Below are 21,376 nucleotides of genomic sequence, written 5' to 3' on the forward strand. Positions count from 1 at the left end.
ATAGGCCAGGCTCTGTGGCCAAGCTCTGACGCATACTGTCAAGAGCTGTGCACAAAAGAGGTTGCTTTCATAGAAGATGAATGCAGTATGTCATAAGATGGTCACTGAAAAACTGTTGTTAATGAGTAATTTTGGCCTCTTCTGCTGAGAATACTTTATTGTATGTTTAAAAAAATTCTGAAATTTCACTACAAGAACTGTTAAGGTGAAGTTACGATTACAAAATAACAACTAAAAATCCCTTGAAATTGGGCAGTTATGGTTTGGTACAAAAACCATAAGTTACACCACTGCCATTATAATCACACTCCCACCATATGCACTAATTATGATCTCACTGTACATAAAACAATAATAGAAATGAACAACCTAGCTTCATTACTTAACACTTCTTCTCTAAACAAAGAAAATCCTGCTATATTCGTAATATCATTCCTTAACATTAATGCTAAGGTGCTAGATCATATAACCAGTGATGTCATCATTCACTAGTGATGTTATCTGTCATAACATGTGTTAGGTCATGAGCAGTGCATATGGTGGGTGAGTTACGGTTTTCATGGTATGGGCGAGAGTAACTATAACTAACAATAACTCACTAATTTTAGGCAATTTTAGGTATTATGTTGTAACTATAACCTAACTTTAACTGTGTTTTAACCTATATGCAAAAAAAGGATATATGCCAATGTGGAGTGTAACAAACGTTTTTAGCCAGAACTAAGATACAAGGGGTTAAATCCTTACACTGAGATGAAATCAGAATGGATAGGTCTGGTGACTTTTAACAGAACTGCTTCCTCTGTCAAGTCATTGTAACACGTTATACTCAAAGACAGTAAGCAGCATTTTCTCATGTCAGTAAAACTGAACTTTGGCACTGTAATACTAAATTAGTGAATATGGGTTTGTTAGTACACTTGCCTTATATACTACTTGTTATTTTACACGTTTTTTAAACAAAAGGGAGCTCGGCTGGTGCATGCAAACGGGCCCTTGCCAATAGTAAATCAAATGCTTTGGCCATATTTATTCATAGTGCTAATGCAAAGACTCTGATAAATACAGATTTTTTTTTTTTAATGTAACCATAAAAGACCCTATCCACAACGATACATTTGGTCATAATCGCTTGTGTATAACCAAATTTACTTTTTTTTAAGACTGCCAGGAATCTTTTCAGGGGTTTGTGGAAGGTGTAACTCTATTTACTATTGTGGATTTCTCCACCACTAGTATGGGGAAATCCACTGTAGTAAATCCCACTCAAGTGGTGAGAAGTAAGCAATCCAAGGCATGGTTTTCTTTGTAACATGTACCTTTGTGGGCATTCTCAAACCCCTCGACGACTTCCTGGAAATGGTCGGTGATTTACTCATGCGCACACCTTCAGGATGGAAAGGGGGGAGGTTCACTGTCAAAAAGTGTTTTTATCAGATGGAAATAGTTTTTTTGGGAAGAGAGGGGAAAAGGTGTTTTTGCACAGCGTACTACTTTCCCATACTTCCCCCTCCTATGGAGAACTGACACAGTGGAAATCGGAGTCTTTGGGACATGAGACCTGACATTCCCACTAGTATGCCTGAAAACCTGTACCTAGTGCAGTTTTCAAGGCATAATAATGTAAATGTTGGTGAATAAGAAATAAACGTAAAAATGAGTTCACACGGAGAAGTAAATCTCTGCCTATATTTTTTATTTCATTTTCCTGAATCAGGCCCATAGCATCTGCCTGCAACCTATCTATATGCCAATTCACCTATTTCACTCCTTTAGAATTCTTTTAGGAACTGTATCTGGCAATAGAGAGTGGAGGTGAAGGTGTATGGTTTCCCTTTTGTCATCCTGAGCTGTACTGTCCAGTTTTCCTCTTTAACCTCAAAATTCAGTGTGCCACCTGTTGGGGTATCCCTAAACCCTTTGTTTGTGGCTACAAAAACTGCAAGAACAGCAGCATCTGTCTGTAAGTAACAACCAATAAGGAGTGATCCCTGGTGGTAAGTCTACCCAACCATAAAGACAGATGCAGCAGTTGAGCAGAGTAATAATAACACTCCAGGTTGGCAACTGTCAGTCCCCGGTTTATAAGGCTCTTAAGAGTTACCTGTTTTATTCCAAGGATGGAGTTAGCCCAGATCAAAGAGGACGCATGTGGTCTAACTGCCTGAATACCTACCGTGGCACCAGACTCATTGTTTGAAACACGTAAGCAATGAGGATAAATCACCATCTTTATCAATGCCACGCCACCCACTCCAGCATTGATAATGTCAGTTTAATCCCAGAATTCAATAGATCCACAAATCTCGTCTAACACTCGGGGAATATTAAATTGTACTTTTGTCTCATTCTGTGTGCTACCTGGATCCCCAGGCACCCTAAATTCTGGGATTGGCATGTCATCCTGAGGTCAGGTCATGCACTGTCCCCGCACCACGCCAGTGCACCAAAGGGGAAAAGTGCTGACCAGGCCTACTTTGCTTTTAGACCCAACATTTCATGGAGCTCCTCTGATAAGCAGAGGAAGCATGGAATCACCCCTACAGCGCGGGTTGGGTATACTAGTGTGCCATAAGAATAGAGTGAGTGCCATCCGTGTTGTATTGACAACCCCAATCCTCCAGGTCCCTCAAATCCAGTAGTAGAACAATTGGAATCCATACTCCTTCAACATCTTGTATAAAGGCACCCAGCCCACTGAATCAATCACCCTCTCGATATTGAGAGATGCCACATCACAATCATCGCTACTCATTTTTAGACAGTTTTAGTGGTTTTCACAAATAAATTGAAAGGATCGATGCACGAGATTTGGGCCCTCTAGGTCCTAATGGATGGAGACCTTAGTACAAATACAGACAACATTTGCAGGACAATATTAAATTTCATAACCACAAAGGTTTATTAAAAATCTGTACAGTAGGCAAAAAGTAGTTAGTTAGATTCAAATCAGAATCAATAATGAATAAAAATTAAGCAAATTGTGAGAGGTCATAAATCTATTCAGTTGGTAAGGAAAAGAGACAAATCAGCAGACAGTCTTACATGGAGATGTCAGATCAATGCAAAAGTCTAATTATAAAGCCAGATAACTATCCGACATGGTAACTGCTTGACATGAAAGCAAGGAAAAGGTCTGGTACACATTCAACAAAATGCACATTTTATAGGTTCAAAGAAATATAAAACAACGCTCTCGACACAGTGTGATATAGGGATGTACTAGCAAAGCTAGAAGACATAAGCCAATCGATCAATCAATCAAAAACTCTTTATTTCGGTGAAATACCATAAAAGAAACACAGATTCAAATTAGGCTTCATGCTTATCAGTGTAAAATCAGACAATGCATATAATTAGTTTGAACAGCACAATTAAAAAAATTAGGATCCGTTAAAAATATAAAAACAAGCAGTAAAAAAGGTTAAAAGCTGCAGGTGCTGTGCAAGTCATGGTTTACATCGCAGGTTCTGTCCAACAAGAAGAATTAATGTGCAAATTTTGCAAAGTCCCATTTCTAAAGTCGAATGCATTAAATGCTAGTGATTACATTCACCAGTCGTCCACTTGTCACAGTATTTGCTTGTGACCAGAAATAAAAAAGCACTTTGCGATTTAGAATTACTAACCATCGTGGCAATTACGCTTAATGAGACAAATGGTTACATCAGCAACTCTCAGGAATAGGCCGGGAGACTGTCAGCGCCCTCCTTCTAATCGCCCATGAGTGGCCCAGAAATTTCGCAGCAGCGCACGCAAATAGAGGTCTTGCATCAGATTTCCGTAAGCGCAAGGCCACTGTATGATCTCTGGTGCCAAGGTGCCTACAAACAGGAGACAGCCATTTGCTCCTGGGTTTTACATATGCTATGCAGGCAAAAAGAAAATGGGCAGTGGATTCCTGCGGACTAGGACAACAGGGGCAGCCCTTTGGCTACGCTATGTTAACCGACCACAAATTAGTGAATGCATTAATTGGCAAGCTACCAAACTTAAACTAGATACGCCAACTTTGCAAGCTCTGACGATATAGAGTCGCAACTCTGGACAACGATTTGGACGTACTATGGTCCCAAGAATGATGTATACACATCAATTATGACAAGAACTTTTTCAAATTCACACGCATATTTAAGTTGGACAATAGATGGGACTAAATATCCAGAACTGACAAGAATTATCACGATAAAATTTAGCAGGAATTGGATACTTGATGAGAGACAATAGATGTAGAACTATCCCGTGTTGGAGCCTTGAGGAAGCCCGTTGGGCGAAACGCGCGTTGGATGGCAGTGAATTGGAAATGGTTGTTTTTATATGAATTTGGAATAAAAGCCAACTAGTGACAACTCAACGTGAATCAAATGAACTTGATGATACTAAATCAATAACCTCTTGTGGTGTGCTACAGTGTTCTTGGTTTTGACTTAATCTGGATATATAACTTCCTATCGGCCGGCATTTTGATAATATGGAGGTAGCTTTCTAGAGTGCGGTTGATCTTCCAGCTTCTAAATTATTCAGTCAATCTGCCCTGGCTGCCATCACTGTATACATTTTGCTCAAACCCTTCCCAGTAACGTGTTTTAATCTGTCTTCTAGTATACAATATTGGACAGACAATATTGTGACCTGCGAGGCCTATGCTAGACAAAGGCTTTTACATGTTTAATCCAGCCTATTTTGTGTGTGGTGTCTAAAGCACAAATTTCCTGGAATGCAGCGGCAAAGAACGACAATTCCGGGGTGGTAACCATCCGCTGCCAAAACAGCAAGAGCGGATCTTCGCTAGTTCACTAACAGCCTTGCAACTATATAATTTCAGTGCTGGTGCAATTGGCTTAGTGTAGGAGAGACAGTGTTCTTTATGCAGAGCCCCGGTTAACTGGGAAAATTTCAGGAAGGCCTTACTGAGATGGGACTTCCAGGCCATATGCTCTGATAGTTTAATTCCCAGGTATTCAAAGGAGCTGACTCTCTCCAAGGGGATGTTGTCTAGGAGCAGGTTTCCCTTAAAGGACTTGTGGGGATTCAATAGCATAAGCTTGGTTTTAGATGTATTTATTTTGTGCCCCCTCCCATCGCAAAAGAGCTTGAATTGACCAAATCATTTTTGCAAGCCCTTTGGGGTCTTCGAGAAGAGTATTGTCCGCGAATAGGAATGAGCTTAGCTAGTGAGGGGGCATCCGCTGGAATGGCGGATAGGAGCTCGGTAACGTGATTGATGTAAAGTGCAAATAAGGTTGGTGCCAGGAACCCCTGTTGTACTTTAATGGGATCAGTGACCTGTCCCTGGCTTCCCCATCTAACCCTGGCAAAGTTCTCTTCATGGAGCCTAATCAGAAGTGCAAGGATGCCCGGTGGCATACCCATCTCCATAAACCAATCAACATTAGAGAAATTGTGTCATATATAACAGGTTACTTTCGGGACCACCTAAATTATTATTAAAATAATGATCTTCTAACCCTACACACAAGGGAAATTAATTTACACTGTTTAACTAGACTAATTAACAAGCCATTTAAAAATGAATAGAAATAGAGTTGTGGCATAAGGTAGCAACAACCTTGATTATTGCAAGATACGAGAACATCTCTACATAGCTTCCTCCTAAGGCACAAAGTACATGCAAACAGCACCATGAAATTTATCTAGTTCATGAAATGGAAAAATACAGAAGTGGAAAAAATCATGCACATAAACTTGTTTGTGCAACTTTGACAGCCTTGTTTTCTTCATCTGTCAGTACAAACAAGCCACAGTCCCGGTAAATTAATTTTGCGGCCTAGTTATGCTAAATTAAACACACATAAGTAAACATTATTTTCTAGTGGCTAAAACACTCTGGGCTTAAGTACAAATTTTGGTGGAGCTCTGCTGTTCGCCCTCCAGATTACGACCAATTTTGTGGTCTGGCAGAGGGTGTGTTTGTCCCGCAGTGGTGCGTCATTCAAAGGCGGCGCTGCACTGAAATGGGAATGCCACAAAGGGTTCCTGCACGGCATGGACTCGAAAGTCCATGACGTGCAGGAACCTGGGCGCATGTACACAGGGGGGGCACAACATGCACCCCCAGGCTGAGGGGGCACAGGGGGCCCTGTAGTGCCACTTTTTTCAGCATTACCAGCCTTTTCATGGAGGAAATGAAACCACTGGCGCTCCTGAAACTTGTAATGTGCATGGCGGCACCCCCTGCATATTACACAGCCCCTGACTGCCATGCCTTCGCTACGGAATGGCAATTCCCGGCAGTCCAATTACGGTCTGACTCCCCAAGTCGTAATAGGGCAATCGGACCGACGGTGCGCCAGTGGCTGGACTGCTACCGCCGTGCCACAATGGGTCTGGCGGTCCACGGACCGCCAGACTCGTAATTTGGCCCACTGTCAACAGTGATGGATATATGCCAGTCTCTGCAGGCGTGCAATTATACTTCTGCCTAGAACAAAAGTCTATTGGTCCTAATGAAGCAGTTTGGGAAGCACTCTCAAAAGGCAACCTGCTATAGCTTTACTGATGGTCAGAGGCTTGCAATACCCTTATAATGTAGGCAGGGGTACTTTATCCCATATATGATGTGCACTGTAGCATAAAAATTGTATGTATGTTTTAATTGGTCATTTTGTGTAAGAACCTTAAGTCTAATAACAATTTTGTAAACTTAATTTTTTTTTTTATAGTGACATGGTTGGCTGCCCTTTCTGAGAAGAGAGAGGGTACATCCAGACTTTGACACCTCTTCCAGCATGCATTTTTTTGCTTAATTTCTTTGTTCTTGTTTTGGAGGACAGAAGTTTTAAAGCTTGGTTTGACAGTAAGCTATGGGAGAGGGCAATTAAAGAACCCTTGAGTTTCAGTATATCAAGGGCTACGGGCCTGATGGTTATAGCCAAGGTTGGAATTAAGTCTTTTAATGCACACTAACAGAATTGCAAGCTTTTTGTGTGATTCTATTCATGTACCAAATCAGTCAGCTTGCAAAATGCATATGAAGGCGAATGTCATACACAGGGCTAGAGTATGAGTGTCCTGGAGGGGTAGACGATATGTATTGCATCGAGAAAAATATATACAAGGAATAGGAATGTATTGGGGAATACAAAACAAACACAAGGAGATGATACACGGAGCGCTGAAACTTTACACTCACCCCCAGTCACAGATCTAGGTTATATTCATCATCGTTCTTTAGCTCACTTCGCCACCCTAGTTCAGACCCAGCTATATGCATATCAGTCTTGACCCTATGCCTGGACCGGAAACAAGCATCCTGGGACTGGTTTCGGGGTAACACCCCAGATCAGCCAGGCTAGCTTGAATCCAATGGCACAGTGAGCAAGTGATCCACATCTGGCCATACCCTGCCAACTTAGGGCGAACAAAGCAAACACAAGGAGAATACAAAATACAACAGATTTTTTCTGCCTTTTTCACCAAAAGCAGCATGTCCCAATATTTACTGAGCCTTTTCCCCTGGTAAAATCCGGCAGGTTGGGGCTGCAAAAATGTATTAGGGTAAAAATCTGAAGATGATGTCTTTATCGTACTCTGTAATTACTTGGTGTCATAAAAATCCCACTACTTGTAATTGCAATGCCTATACATACAAATTGAGGCACTCTCATAATCGAAGTCTAGACTCAATAACTTCCCATGTGCATTCCTGTTTTTGAGGATTGGGTCCGATGGTGTCTGACATTCTCTTTGGTCCAACAATCAAGTCTCCAGAGAAGAGATTTTTGCAATGGTTTCTGCACAATGGTTTCATCATCAGATTACAAACCTCTTGACAAGGTTCAACAGTGTATGGCCCAGTGTATGATTCTGCTAGCACACTCAGATGAAACTACTGCAGAAGACGGAAATGGGGTGAGTATGTACTGTAGATCTCAGTAATTGACATTTGAATGTTGAAGGTCCACACCATCCCATCTTACCTTAGTGTTGCTGTCAGAGCAGGAATACTGCAGAGGAAGGTGAATAGAATGACGACAAAGATGAAAATTAGGAGAACATACATTTTCTGGCATGAAGATGAGCATTTTCCAGCTTTGGCCTGATTGACATTCATGGACACATTGCCACCGATACAGCTACAGTTATGGTAAGTCTGGAAAAAAAAATGTCATTATTAAGAGCTACGGTTTACAAAAGGAGGTGCAGCTATAATATTTCAAGCAAATCTTAAACACCTGAAGTATCGATGAGGAAGAGGAGAGTCCAAGATGTGCATAGGTTTTTATACATTACTGCTATTTTTATATTTTGTAAGCTTACTGTGTTTTTGTTACGCATTGCTTTAAAATTGTGGGAGTACAAGCATTCCAGGATGATATCCCGGTGTTGCAGTGTCGCAAATACTGAAGAATAGGAAAAAAACAGTTTAAAAAACAGAAAAATGTTAAGTTTTCACTGCTTGTGTTGTCTACGTAGGACACCCTATCTCTTCTGAAGGGATAAGTCCTTTAAAAAAACATTTATGGAGGAAAAATGAGACCCAGGTAACCAATTAAATAAAATAAATATAGGACAATACATAATATCCATCGGCGCACAACTTGGCTAGGATTTACACATATAAACAGCGAGAAAATTGCTTCTATCATTCATTTTAGTTAATATCCTCAATACAGCTTAGCATTCAATACGTTTGTCAGTGGAATTTGGCCCCAACTTCATTGCCTTCCATTTTCAATCTCTTTCGAGTTTATATATTGCAATCTCGTTCTCCTGAATATCACACATACTCTGCCACCAATATGAGAATTTGGGGGCATATTATCAAGAAACAGTGTTAAAAGTATCGACGATATAGCGGCAGAAAACTGCCGCTAAAGCGGCGATAATGGGCTTGATAATATGCCCTTGAGAATTCCAGTAGAAGCCCTTGTTCTGGTGTAAACATGGGCTTCTATTGGAATTCTCAACGCTGTGCTTGATAAAATGCTCCTTGGGTGGTTTACTGTCTTGCCAGCGCTTGGCTATTAATAAAATCGCCATTGGATGCGTTTTACATCTTGATGTAGCAATATGAAGGGCACAGTAAGCCTGACATTAGTGGCCAAAATGTCGGATATTTTAATGCAATAGCGTGCCAAAATTCTTGAAGCATGCTGCAAGTAGGAAACATATGGACATCATTTGCATTCTTCATGAGACATCTAGGGCTGTTCTAATTTGCTCTACACTTGCAAGCATATAATCTAGTTGGCGTATAATACAGCCTGTGCATAAACTTTTTTGAGTTCAAAGGTTGGCACTGTGGAGATATTTGTTCTTCAAAACAAACATATGCTCAGTCATCTCTACTGTGAAGTACATTCAGTACGCAAGCCTAGGTAGGCATTTGCCAGTTGTGTGTTATAATTCAGAAATTTATAAGCAAAAATGGTATAAACATTCTTAATAGTTACCGTTCTGGATCTACTAAGTACTTACAGTATATCAAATTTCTCTGGCTGTATATTCAATTTTCTCAAATAATCACTTGGAGGAAAATATTATTTTTTAAAAACACCCCTCTCTGCATTTTATATTGTTCCACAAAATCCTCAAACGTACACATTTTATGGAATTTATAAAGATTTCCAAGTTGTGCGATACTGCATGGTACTGTAATTTAGAAGTACAGTTTTGAGTGATGCCATTAAAAATTCCAGTAGAAATTATCTTTCTCCACTTGGCAGGTATCCGTGAATTAAAGGTAACTGAAGACATTTACACCAGTGTTGCCACAACCTTTTAGCATCCGTCAGCACCTTAAACCTCACTCTGTTATAATAGTTTGGATAAGGTCTTTCAATAACCAACCAGATGCCTCCTTCCTCAAACATAATTCATATACACTAGGGCCACCTCTATGCGATAATCATTGATCAATATGGATAGTCTTCTACCCATTGCAACCCACTAATATACCTGTAAGCTAGATAAGGACTAGCCCGGATGAAATTGTGGTACCTTAAGGAATTTTGCCGTTCAATAGACTTTTTGGAAGCTCCACATAGGAAAAGATATAGCCGCTTTTCACCTAAAGAAATTCCCTAGTAGGTACACTGGATAAAATATCTAATCTTAATCAGATTACACCCGCCCTCTACTGTTACCAGTAGTCTATCACTTTGCTTTATCAATGCAATCGAACTAACCAAAAGTGAGTTATAGTTAACTTCAAAATCTTGTCAGAATAAACCATCAGATTTATCCCTAGATATTTAGGAACTAACTAGGTATTACAGAGTTCCTCATGTATCTTGTAATTGGCCAGGACTCTGTTTAGTTTGTGTTCAACTAATATCCGGAGGACTTGTGAAACTGTAGTGCTATACCTTCTGCTGAGATCGCCTTGACTACGTCGCTAGTGAAGATTGCAACATTGTCCGCGCAGGCAGCCACCTGCCAGGTACAGCAGTTAAAAGATATTGGAATTATTTGGTGGTCTGATTCTAACTTTTACAGTACAGGGCAAACAGTAAAACATGAGATAAAGTGCACCCTTGGTGTGTGCCTGTATGCATTAGGATTATTGTAGACTGTTCCACCATCATTTAACATTAGCTGAGGGTTGAATATATAGTTTTCGTACTAATGATGTACGTTTTGCACTCAACCACATTTGTGCTATCAGCTCTAACATGTAGTCCCAAGATACACTATCAAATACTATTTCAGTATTGACAAAAACCATACCGACCTGTTGTGAAAGTTTCTGACATTAAACATGGTTATTGCCATGTTAATGTGAGAAGTGGTGTCTCGACCGGGTATAAATACATGTTGCTCACTGGACCCCTATTCCTGTATCACAGATGCTAATCGGCTAGCCAGAATTTTTGGTAATATTTTAGCATCTGAAATGATTTCTGAGATTGGCCGGTATGAGCCTCTCTCTTCCACCAGTTTCCCTTACTTTAGAAATACTGTAATCATAGTTGATTCCCAAGTCAGGGGAGTGGGGGGTGGGAGGGCGCATTACTCTAATAAATGGTACTTAGTACATCCATGATAAGCAGGAGTATTATGGGCATACGTATTTGGTAGAATTCTGCAGGAATTGAGTCCTGCCCTGCAGCTTTCCGTTAACCCCTTCGCTGCTGCGGACATTCCGCTGCAGCGCTGGGGGGGGCAGGGGGGCAGCGCGGCGGGCCTGTGCTCATGACGGAGCCGCTCCGTCATGAGCCACAGTTGAGCTGTGCTCATGACGGAACGGTTCCGTCATGACTCCGCCCATTTGCGTTGTCGCCCCGCACAGGCGGGGAAACAGCGCCGCGCAGGCGGAGCGGCCGCCGGCAGGATTGTCATGACGGAACCGTTCCGTCATGAGCACACGACAACCGTGGCTCATGACGGAACGGTTCCGTCATGAGCAGGGAAGGGGTTAATTAAGGTCTGTATACAATTTATCACCTCATCTCTTGTAAATGAAGAGGAGAGTAGCATCTTGGGTCTACCTTTGTTTAAGTGATACTATGTATTAGCATTCGCTTACAGTACAATCTATGCAACACACCTGTCTTGTATATAGGCATAGATAATCATGTTGAAAAGATTCTACAACAGCACCTGTGTCTGTGAGCATTATTCCCTTGATCTTTGTGATATAAACCCTGGCCTCTCGTTCTTTGCCCTATATGTGATAGGACATCCCACATTTTCATTATATTTGTAGGAGGCTGGTTTAGTATATGGTGTACACTTAAAGGAGTGATGCACCTTGCACCAGTCCATGGAACCCATATGGTGATTTTAGTGGTCTTTGATAACCTTAGGCTCTCAAAGTGGTAGCTGTGGAAAGCAGCCTTCGGGCTTATCTTGAAGGAGTGTAAAGCAGCTTGTTTTACCACATTTAATCAATAGTGTAGATTAGATGAGAAAAAAACACACAGTGTTCACAAAAAATAAGTATATTTATTACATAACACAATCACTATCACACTGGTATATCTCTTAGCCGGAGATATCAACAATACACATGAAAATACTTCAAAGAAATCAGGTTAAGTAGCACAAATAAATACTGGTCTCCAGGGGGAGACCACACCATATACTAAAGGAGTGGAATACGAGCTGTAAAGAAGAACGGGACATGGACCAAAAGACTCAAAGGAGCTGGGAGAACTAGGAATCACCCAAGGTAAGTACCCAGAAACCCCATGGAGGCAGTGTGCAGAGTGGAAACACAGGCGCGTGCTCAATGGAAGTCAATTGGAGAAGTCAAAGTTGCAGTTTTAAAGAAAAGGGACCCTTACCAGAGGACCCCAAAGAAACCCTTTGGAGGACGTAAGGTTAGAGAGTCACCCCACCCTTGGATGTCCCATGAACAAATTTACCTGCACCAAGGAAGCCTGGTGCATAAGGGTGAAGTGACTCCGGAACCTCCCGTAGACGACAATGGAAGAGTTGGTAAGAAAGGCCTCTGGAGAAGTATCTGAAGCTGTCCGGTGGAATCCAAGAGTGTATTCTTGAATAGGAGAACCTGCAAGCAGAGGGGACAGGGTCTATGCCACTCGGAGGTGACCAGGCAGCACGGAAGCACAAGGCCCACCCTTGGCAGGGAGCTCAGGAGAGTTGAAGAGGACCTTGTCTCTGCAGCTGTGGGGACCAGGCGATGCGGAGGAAGCAAACACAAGGAGATGATGGACGGAGCGCTGAAACTTTTCAGACACTCACCCCCAGTCACAGATCAGGGTTAAATCCATCATCGTTCTTTAGCTCACTTCGCCACCCCAATTTAGACACAGCTATATGCAAATCAGTCTTGACCCTGTGCTTCATGGGAACAGTCCAGACGGAACTGCCAAGCAACCCTGGACCGGAAACAAGCATCCTGGGACCTAGCCAGGCTAGATTGAATCCAGTGGCAAAGTGAGCAAGGGACTCACTTCTGGGCATACCCTGCCAACTTAGGGCGAACGAAGAAAACACAAGAAGATGATGGACAGAGTGGTGAATCTTTTCAGACACTCACTCTCAGTCACAGATCTGGGTTGAATCCATCATCGTTCTTTAGCTCACTTCGCCACCCTGCCAACTCAAGGAGATGATGGACGGAGCACTGACACTTTTCAGATGCTGAGTGAGACCAGGAGCCGTACACGAGCTGTCCCACGTTGGATGTCAGTGTCTAGGTGGTCGGTGTCTGGTGGGAGAACCGACAAGCCTTGGTAGTCGCAAGTGGCACGGAAGAGAACAAGATGCAATCATTGGGATCAGCAAGGTCCAAGAGACTCACCATGAGCAGGAAAGTCAGAGCAGACCCCGAACAAGCAGGGGAGCCTACCAAAGCAGGAGAAGACCCTCGAGAGGACCCCCAGGCTGAAGACACAGGAGTCGCAAGAGGACCTCAGGCAGCTCACCAAAGATGGAGGCCCACGGTGCAAGTGATGCAGTTAGGATGCTGATCTTTGAGGGATGAGTTGCTGGAGGCTGGAGCTTCTTGTAGCCTGAAGATCTCTGGAGTGCAGAGCCAACAAAAGCCTTGGCAATCGCAAGTCGATGCGTTGCACAGGGGTTTGGTCCCTGCACCTCTAACGAGGGATACTGTCCTCCAAATTGCAGGGAAGACAGGCCAGGCCTCTGGGCAGCCACAGAACCACCACCTGTGTAGCTGGGCCTCAGGAAGTCTGTAGGACGACAGGAGCAGCAGACTGGCCAGCTTTGTTGCAGTGCCTGCAGATGCAGGGAAGTGACTCCTCTCCAAGCGAGGTTTCTTCGGATGTCTTTGAGGCCCACAGGTCTTCTGAAGAAGCTGGGCGAAGCGAGGCAGAATACTTGCAGAACAGCAAGACCAGGAGCAGCAGGAGTCTTCCTTGATGCAGTCTCGGTTCCAGGCAAAGTCCAACAGAGTCCAAGTGTCTAGAGACTCGAAGAGGGGTTTCAGAGGAGAGGCTTGTTCCATGACGAATCTGGGGACCCATCCATGGGGAGCCCTTAAATACCCAAGGAAAGGGTTGGAATGACTCAGAGGTCCCTCTCAGAGGAGGGGCTGGACAAGGGGAGGATACGAGTTCTACCTTGCCCTGTTCAAGCTCAGCTCAGCAGAAGGAGGGCAGAACAGTGTCTGTGGTCAGCAGCAGAATTAGCTTGCTGGCAGACCCTGAAAGGCTGATCCCCGGAATACAGGGGGCTTCCCTTAGGGGCCCCCCAGTACATGGGATTCTACCTTCAACACCGGAATCGGTGTTGGGGTATAATTCCAACATGTTTGATACCAAACATGACCATGTTCAGAGCAGTCATTATATAGTTAGATATCCTGACTCTGTCCTCAAGCAGATGATAGAGTTAAACTTAAACCAAATTCTAGATTGCCTGGAAGACAACATTAATCCAGAATCCATGTTGAAATCCTTCAAGGCAATAATTGAGACAACAAGGGTGATACTTACTAAGAAATCAAGCTCTAAACTACAGAACATCAATAGGTGGTTTAATAGTGAATGCACCCTACAGCATAATAAATTGGTAAAGGCCTTAAAAGTAATACCCAGAAATCCCATGGAGATAAAATATTTACGGTATGCCTACAAACATGCGCTGAAGAAACGCAAAATGGAAATTAGGCAAGATGCGTGGGGCCAACTCCATGTGGCAAGTCAAAGTAAAGATTCTAGGCTCTTTTGACATATCGTAAATCAGGAGCACTTTAATAGCTCCAAAAATGGCAGTATTAACATGACAATTATGCCTGAATCCTGGGTAGACCATTTCTCTAGCCTTTACAAAAGTTGCATTAATTCATATGATAGCCCGCATTTTCAATAGGGGCTCCCACCCCGGTACCGCCGACGTTAGATGAAGTGGACAGAGCCCTATCCCAGACTGTAAAAAGTAAGGCATCTGGTCCTGATGGTATACCTGTGGATCTGTTCTTAGCCAACCTTACCCTGTGGTTACCCCTGTTAACAAATTTATTGAGATGTTATGCTGCCCAGGGTCCCCCTAACTCCTGGAGAACAGTAATAATATTTTTTAAAAGGGAGACAGGTCGGACCCTAAGTGTTATCGACCCATATCTTTAATTGACAGTACCTGTAAAATTATGGGTTGAGTTATATTGGAGAGTTTGAAGACCTGGGTAGCCGAAAAGGGTAAGTTCTCCGATGCCCAATATGGGTTTAGGAGAGGTCTGGGCACAGTTGAACTGAGCCTCAACCTGCACCTGGTCATCGGCAAATACACCTTAGCCAGGCCTGGATCCCTTTATTTAGGGTTCATGGACCTGACGTCTGCCTTTGACTGGGTGCCGAGGGGGAGACTCTGGGAGAAGATGCTATCCATGGGCATTGAACCACCAATTGTCCACTTTTTAGTAGCAATGCATCAGGGTGTTACGGGTAGAGTGCGGTATGGCACAAATGGTGAATTAACCGCTCCAATAAAGATGGATCGCGGGGTCCGACAGGGTTGCGTCCTTGCCCCTTTTTTATTTTGTCTATACATTAATGATTTAGAGAGCAATCTTGATAATGGAAATATAGACGCACCGTTAACAGGCCGCAGGCCTCTCCCAGCACTTTTATATGCTGATGATTGTGTGTTAATGTCCAGAACTGAGGTAGGGTTGCAGAGGCTTTTAACTGGTTTTAATGATTTTATGAGTGACCTTGGCCTGAAAACAAATGTTGCAAAATCTCATGGTATGGTGGTGGGCAAACACCCCACAATTTTTAGAACTTGTTTTATAAATAATGAAAAATTACTTTATGTATCCACCTTTTCTTATTTGGGCATTCTTTTCAATCAAAAAAATTCCTGGTCTCACTTAATTGAGGCAAGAATTGTTTTTTTTTAAATCAAAATATTGAGGCCATGTTCAGATTTACAAAAATACTAGGCTCTCAGCCTATAAAAACTATTATAGACACCTATAATGCTCGCACGTGTGCCATCACTATGTATGGTGCCGGTGTCAGGGGATTTTGTAATGCTGCGGGATTGCAGAGGGCTGAAAACATGTTCTTGAAAAGAATATTGACAGTCCCGAAAAGCACTGCTGCTACAATTTGTCATAACGAAGTAGGTGTGACCCCTTTATCTTTTCGTTTGCAACTAGCACCTCTTTTGCTCTGGCGTAACATCTGGGCAAAAGACGAGACATCCTTGAACCGTGCTATAATCACTGACTGTTTAAAGTTGGATTGTGTAAAGAAAATTCCTTGGATTATATATATCTATGATTTACTGGGGTAGTTGGGTTTATCAGAATGTATCAACACCCCCAGAAACATAGTCAAAATCTCAAGAGCTGAGCTGAAAAGAGTTTTTCCTGTTTTATTCCTACTCAGTCAGAGATCATTAAGAGTTAACAAAGAAAAGGGTTGTTGAACACTCATTGTTGGTTTGCTCCCCAGGCACTGAGCCCTATCTTTGTTTTTATTTTAATCATCTTAAGATGTTTTATCTCATAAGATTTAGGATGGGCACTGCTTATTTAATGGTTTCGTACCCACGTGATGCACATTGTGATGCTAAATTGGACCTGTGTCCTTGTGACTCAGAATCGGAACAGAGCACTTTACATTTTATGTTTTTTTGTAAAGTTTATGCTATCCCAAGACGTTCTTTTTTAAAACCGTTATTAAGATTTTTAAACATAAGAAAGTGCAAAGCTGCGCTACATCATCTCCTTCTTTTAAAAGACGAATTTATCTGCTTAATGATCTATAAGTACATTTCTTCCACTGTTCGGCTCCTGAACTTTGTTGGAAAATGATTTTATTATCAATTGATCAAATGGTTTTATTGTATACATGTTACAAATTTGGTTTTGTTAAATGCACAAAATGATTACTTGCTTTACGCAGTCTTTTATGCTTGAATTGACAGCCGAATAAAGATTTGTTGACTGACTGACTGAGTTAGACATATGGTAATGACTGATATCCATTATATGTTGTAAAATGGCTGACTGCACTTACAAAGCCTGGAGAATCGACTTTGGTGTTTGTAGGGGTGTCCTGCTCATGCAGGAGTACCCTTACACGTATAACCAAGCTTCCTGCCCCAAGGACTGAAGGGCGTTTCATAGGGGTGACTTATAGGTTTTAAGTGTAGTGACTTCAGATATATGCAAACTTATGTCTGTCGTGAGAGGTGAAAGCACCACCTCACATAGGCTGCAATCACAGGCCTGTAGTCTGAGTTTAAGTGCACTCCCATGGGTGGCACAATAGACGCTACAGCCCCTGTGAGACCCCTGGTATACCTATACCCTGGGTACCTTAGTACCATATCCTAGGGACGTATAAGGGGACACCAGTAGCCAATTGTGGAGGTGCAAAAGTACTTACCAAAGCCAATTTGGGAGAAAGAGCACAGATCTTGGGGTCCTGGTTAGCAGGATCCCAGCAAAAAGTACAGTCAAAACACACCAACACCAGGCAAAAAATGAGGGTAACCATGAAAGCAGATCCTACTTTCCTACAATATTCATATATGGAGGTTAAATATACCAAAAATTTTCAAGCATTCTTTGCTTGCATTCTCTTCATAATTTGGGCAGTATACTATGCCTATCTGACTGTTGGCGAAAAATGGCTAAGATATGTTTCTTCTTCAACTCTTCCAATCTAAGAATGTGCCGCTGAATATCCTCTTCCCCCCCCCCCCTTTTTTCCAGCTATAATGCAACTGGTAACTGATACCCTCATTGTAGCAGTAAAACTGCTGGTGTAGCAGAGTGTCTATGAAAGAAAATAAATTCTTTGATCTGGTCTGTCATATATTGATAGATGTTTTCATCTAACAACAAAGTTCGGGGGAATGTCCAATGCCTACATCTAGTAGCTAATCTCATCTTAATTTTCATTACTAGTGGGCTAGGATCAGAGCTAATTTTAATTGCCTTCTCCACTTTGCATTTAGATGCAATTTCTAGGGAGAAGTCCTAAGGATGATTTAGTCAATGACATAAGAAATGTCCATGTATCTAAGGATAAAGACGAACTCACAACTTTTTCTTGAGATGAATAAGTACTATGCTGGTATGTGTGTGGGTATGCTATGAGTATGGAGTCTCTTAGAAGTTTGCTAACAAAAAGGGGCAAAGTTTGTGTGGGATAAGGAAAAAGAAACATCTTTTGCATCTAAGTTAAGGAATTTATTTTGACTGCACCTAAGCTGAAGCCATTTGTCGGTGGTGCTAAATGTATTATAAAACTGGATGCAAGTGTTGTTGAGAATGGCATTGTCCTATGCTAAAGTGCAAACGGAAAGTAAGAAAACAAGTTACTTACCTGTAAAGAGTTATCCAGTATTGGTATCTTTAATAGCTTCACATGCTTGAATCCTTAACCCATCGTGAAGTGGGAGTCCCAAGGTATTAAAATAAAGCTGCATGTAATTGTTTAATAGGCTATAAAGGTAATGGGAGGTTAGTTTCGGAGCCTATCTATGCCCTTTAAAAAAAACCACAAAAAAAAGAAAACACGAACTATGACCAATCATGCGAAAGCACCCTCTAGAACCTTCCCACCAGAGACTGTTTTCCTCAGATTTTCGAGCACAAGTGAAGCAATATTTTAAATTGATATATGAGGAGAGCCTCTAAGGGGAGGAGGGTGGGTCGCAAGTGAATCTATGAAAGATACCAATGCTGAATTACAAAAGTGACAGGAAACCCGTTTTCTTATTCAATATTGGATCCTTCATAGATTCACATGCTTGAATCAGAATAGCAAGCAGTGTGCAACTTTAATAAATGATATTGCATTTCCTTGTGGATGGTGGGTAGGAATATATACACAAATATACACCAAAATAAAGATACACATATATATATATATATATATTCACTGAAAAAACCATAGGTTTCACACACGTTATAGTTAGGAATTAGCATTTAAAAAACCTTGCAAATTCACTGAAAAAACCATAGGTTTCACACATGTTATAGTTAGTGGAAATTTTACTGATAAAAAACCAATGAAATTGCCCCGTTATAGTTAGCGCAGGCAACTATAACTCACGCGACCGCAATCCTCTGCTGATGCTAATACTGTATTTAGACACTTATTTGCCCATGTCTTCTTCCATACATTTTTAGCTATACATATATTACAAATATTTTTTTTTCATAAAGTCACATATGTCATCAGCAGAGGATTGCGGTCGCGTGAGTTATAGTTGCCTGCGCTAACTATAACGGGGCAATTTCATTGGTTTTTTATCAGTAAAATTTCCACTAACTATAACATGTGTGAAACCTATGGTTTTTTCAGTGAATTTGCAAGGTTTTTTAAATGCTAATTCCTAACTATAACGTGTGTGAAACCTATGGTTTTTTCAGTGAATTAGTACGGTTTTTTAAATGCTAAGTTTTTTTCCCTTATAATAAGCCCTGTACATTTGGTGGCCTACGGCCACCAAAAGCACAGGGGGTGGGGTAAGTGTGGATAGTGTTTTTTTCCATTGTAATAAGCCCAGCACATTTGGTGGCCTTCGGCCACCAAAAGCACAGGGGGTGGGGTAAGTGTGGATAGTGTTTTTTTTATTTTTATTTTTTTACCGTACGCTTACCGTAAGCGTACGGTAAGCGTACCCCGCGAAATTGCCGAAAAAAAAATAAAACCGTTTTTGCACTTGGGGGATGTTTGGGGACTCCCTCCACATGACTATGTGGGAGGGAGTTGTCAAAACAGCCCCTTTACATGTTTTTGGGCTTCCGATTTTTAAAATCTCTCTCAGTGCGAGAGACAAAATGGCGGCCGCCGCTTCCTGGTTTCGGCCGATTCGAATGTTTACTAAGATCTAAGAGCCAATCAGAATCGCGCTCGCGCACGCCACCGTACGCTTACCGTAAGCGTACGGTAAGCGTACCGTAAGCTGGCTCAGATATATATATTGATTTAAAGGCTATTTTCTCAGAATCTACTGAACAGATTTACACCAAACCTACAAAAGGCACTTCCTTGACCTAGGGACTACCTCTCTGCCAAATTTTGAGTAATTCTGTTCAGCCATTCGGGCTGTAGCTCGTTCTAAAGGTCCTATGGAAAAATGCATGGGAAAAACGCGTTTTGGGACCCCCCTTTTATCTCAGCCCCCGCTTGACGAATCCCCCCGAGACTTTCAGGGTAGGAGCGGAGCGTAGCGCCCCACCTATTTTGAGAAATTCGCGAGGATTCGTCGACCGGCGCCAAAGTTATTCAAAATAGAATGTTGAGGTTTTCCTATGGAAACGTGGTCCTAACTATAACTACCTACTGGCTATCGCCAGTAGGTAATATAAAAAGAAATATATATATATATATATATATATATATATATATATATATACACACATAAGCGTAAGAGGAACTGTAACTTTAAGAATACGAATAAAATATGGATCACAATTATGATGGACTTTGCACCTAACTGAAAATAAATCGCTTCACTGGGCACAAAGCTATCAAAGTTGTCCGTATCTCTGTCAGTGCGTGAATGCACGTTGGAGTGGTAATTGGACATTACCTTGGGAAACAGGCTTGTTTTCCCGCTACGCACCCCTCACTGGAAAGACGGCTGATCGCTGCACAAGCCATGAAGGATTTTGCTCGACCGGAGCTTTACTGATCAGCCCCCTGCACGACCGCCAACCACGCATGCAGGGTCGGAGGTAGATTCCGGGGATCGGAGGACTCGTGGGGACGCCAAAACACATGCAGTAAGTCTGGAGGGTAACTCATTGCAGGTGGGGAGGGGCTGACTTGTTTGCCCGTTGAGACTTAGAACTCAACACGATTTGAAAAAACAGTTATATCCATTGGTGCAATGTCGGACGACGCATTACGTGAGAGAGAAATGGCAGCTGAAGAACTGTTTACCAATTTACCCAAAGTAACTGATAATAGCAGTGCAAGCAAAAATTACTCCGATAACAACACCGATGTTAAAGGCTTATTGAAAGCCCTTGAAAAGAACAGCAGAAGTGAACTCACCAAATGGTGGGAAGTGAAATCATTAGAGAAATACCATGAAGCTGGCAGGGTTCCAAGAGGACTTCGTATCATGCTAGCCCCTAGTTTTGAGAGCCCAAATCCGCTTTTATTAAAAGAATGGGCGGAAAGTAACCTGGATGCCTCAATGCGCTTAGCCTGCTTACTTATAAAATATGCCAAAATTGACCGTGATACTAACATGAAAGAGATTGCACGTATTTACAATGAGCTCGAGAAACTGGAAAATACCAGCAATAAAGATTCAATTGGAAAAGGCATTAAAGAAATGAAAGAACGTCTAAAAAAAACAAGAGGACATAATTAAGAATAGAAAAGCGTACAAATTTGCGCGCTATAAGAATGATTGCGAACAAGGGCAAGTGTTCACCTTCGCTCGCAAATATGATTCGCTTAAAAAACAAAAGATGACCAATCGAGAACCAAGCCAACAA

At 41.9% G+C, this 21,376-nt stretch overlaps 1 protein-coding gene across 1 annotated transcript in view; it reads right to left on the reverse strand.

Moving 5' to 3' along the window:
• SLCO4A1 (solute carrier organic anion transporter family member 4A1) overlaps positions 1 to 21,376 on the reverse strand; it is a 641,539-nt gene that overhangs the window by 99,015 nt on the left and 521,148 nt on the right. The window contains exon 9 of the mRNA XM_085619749.1: positions 7,941 to 8,113. Coding sequence (XP_085475875.1) covers positions 7,941 to 8,113 — 173 coding nt within the window. The remainder of the gene's footprint in view (positions 1 to 7,940; positions 8,114 to 21,376) is intronic.

The sequence above is a fragment of the Triturus cristatus genome, chromosome 7, assembly GCF_964204655.1.
Source record: "Triturus cristatus chromosome 7, aTriCri1.1, whole genome shotgun sequence".
In the NCBI taxonomy this organism is placed as follows: Eukaryota; Metazoa; Chordata; class Amphibia; order Caudata; family Salamandridae; genus Triturus; species Triturus cristatus.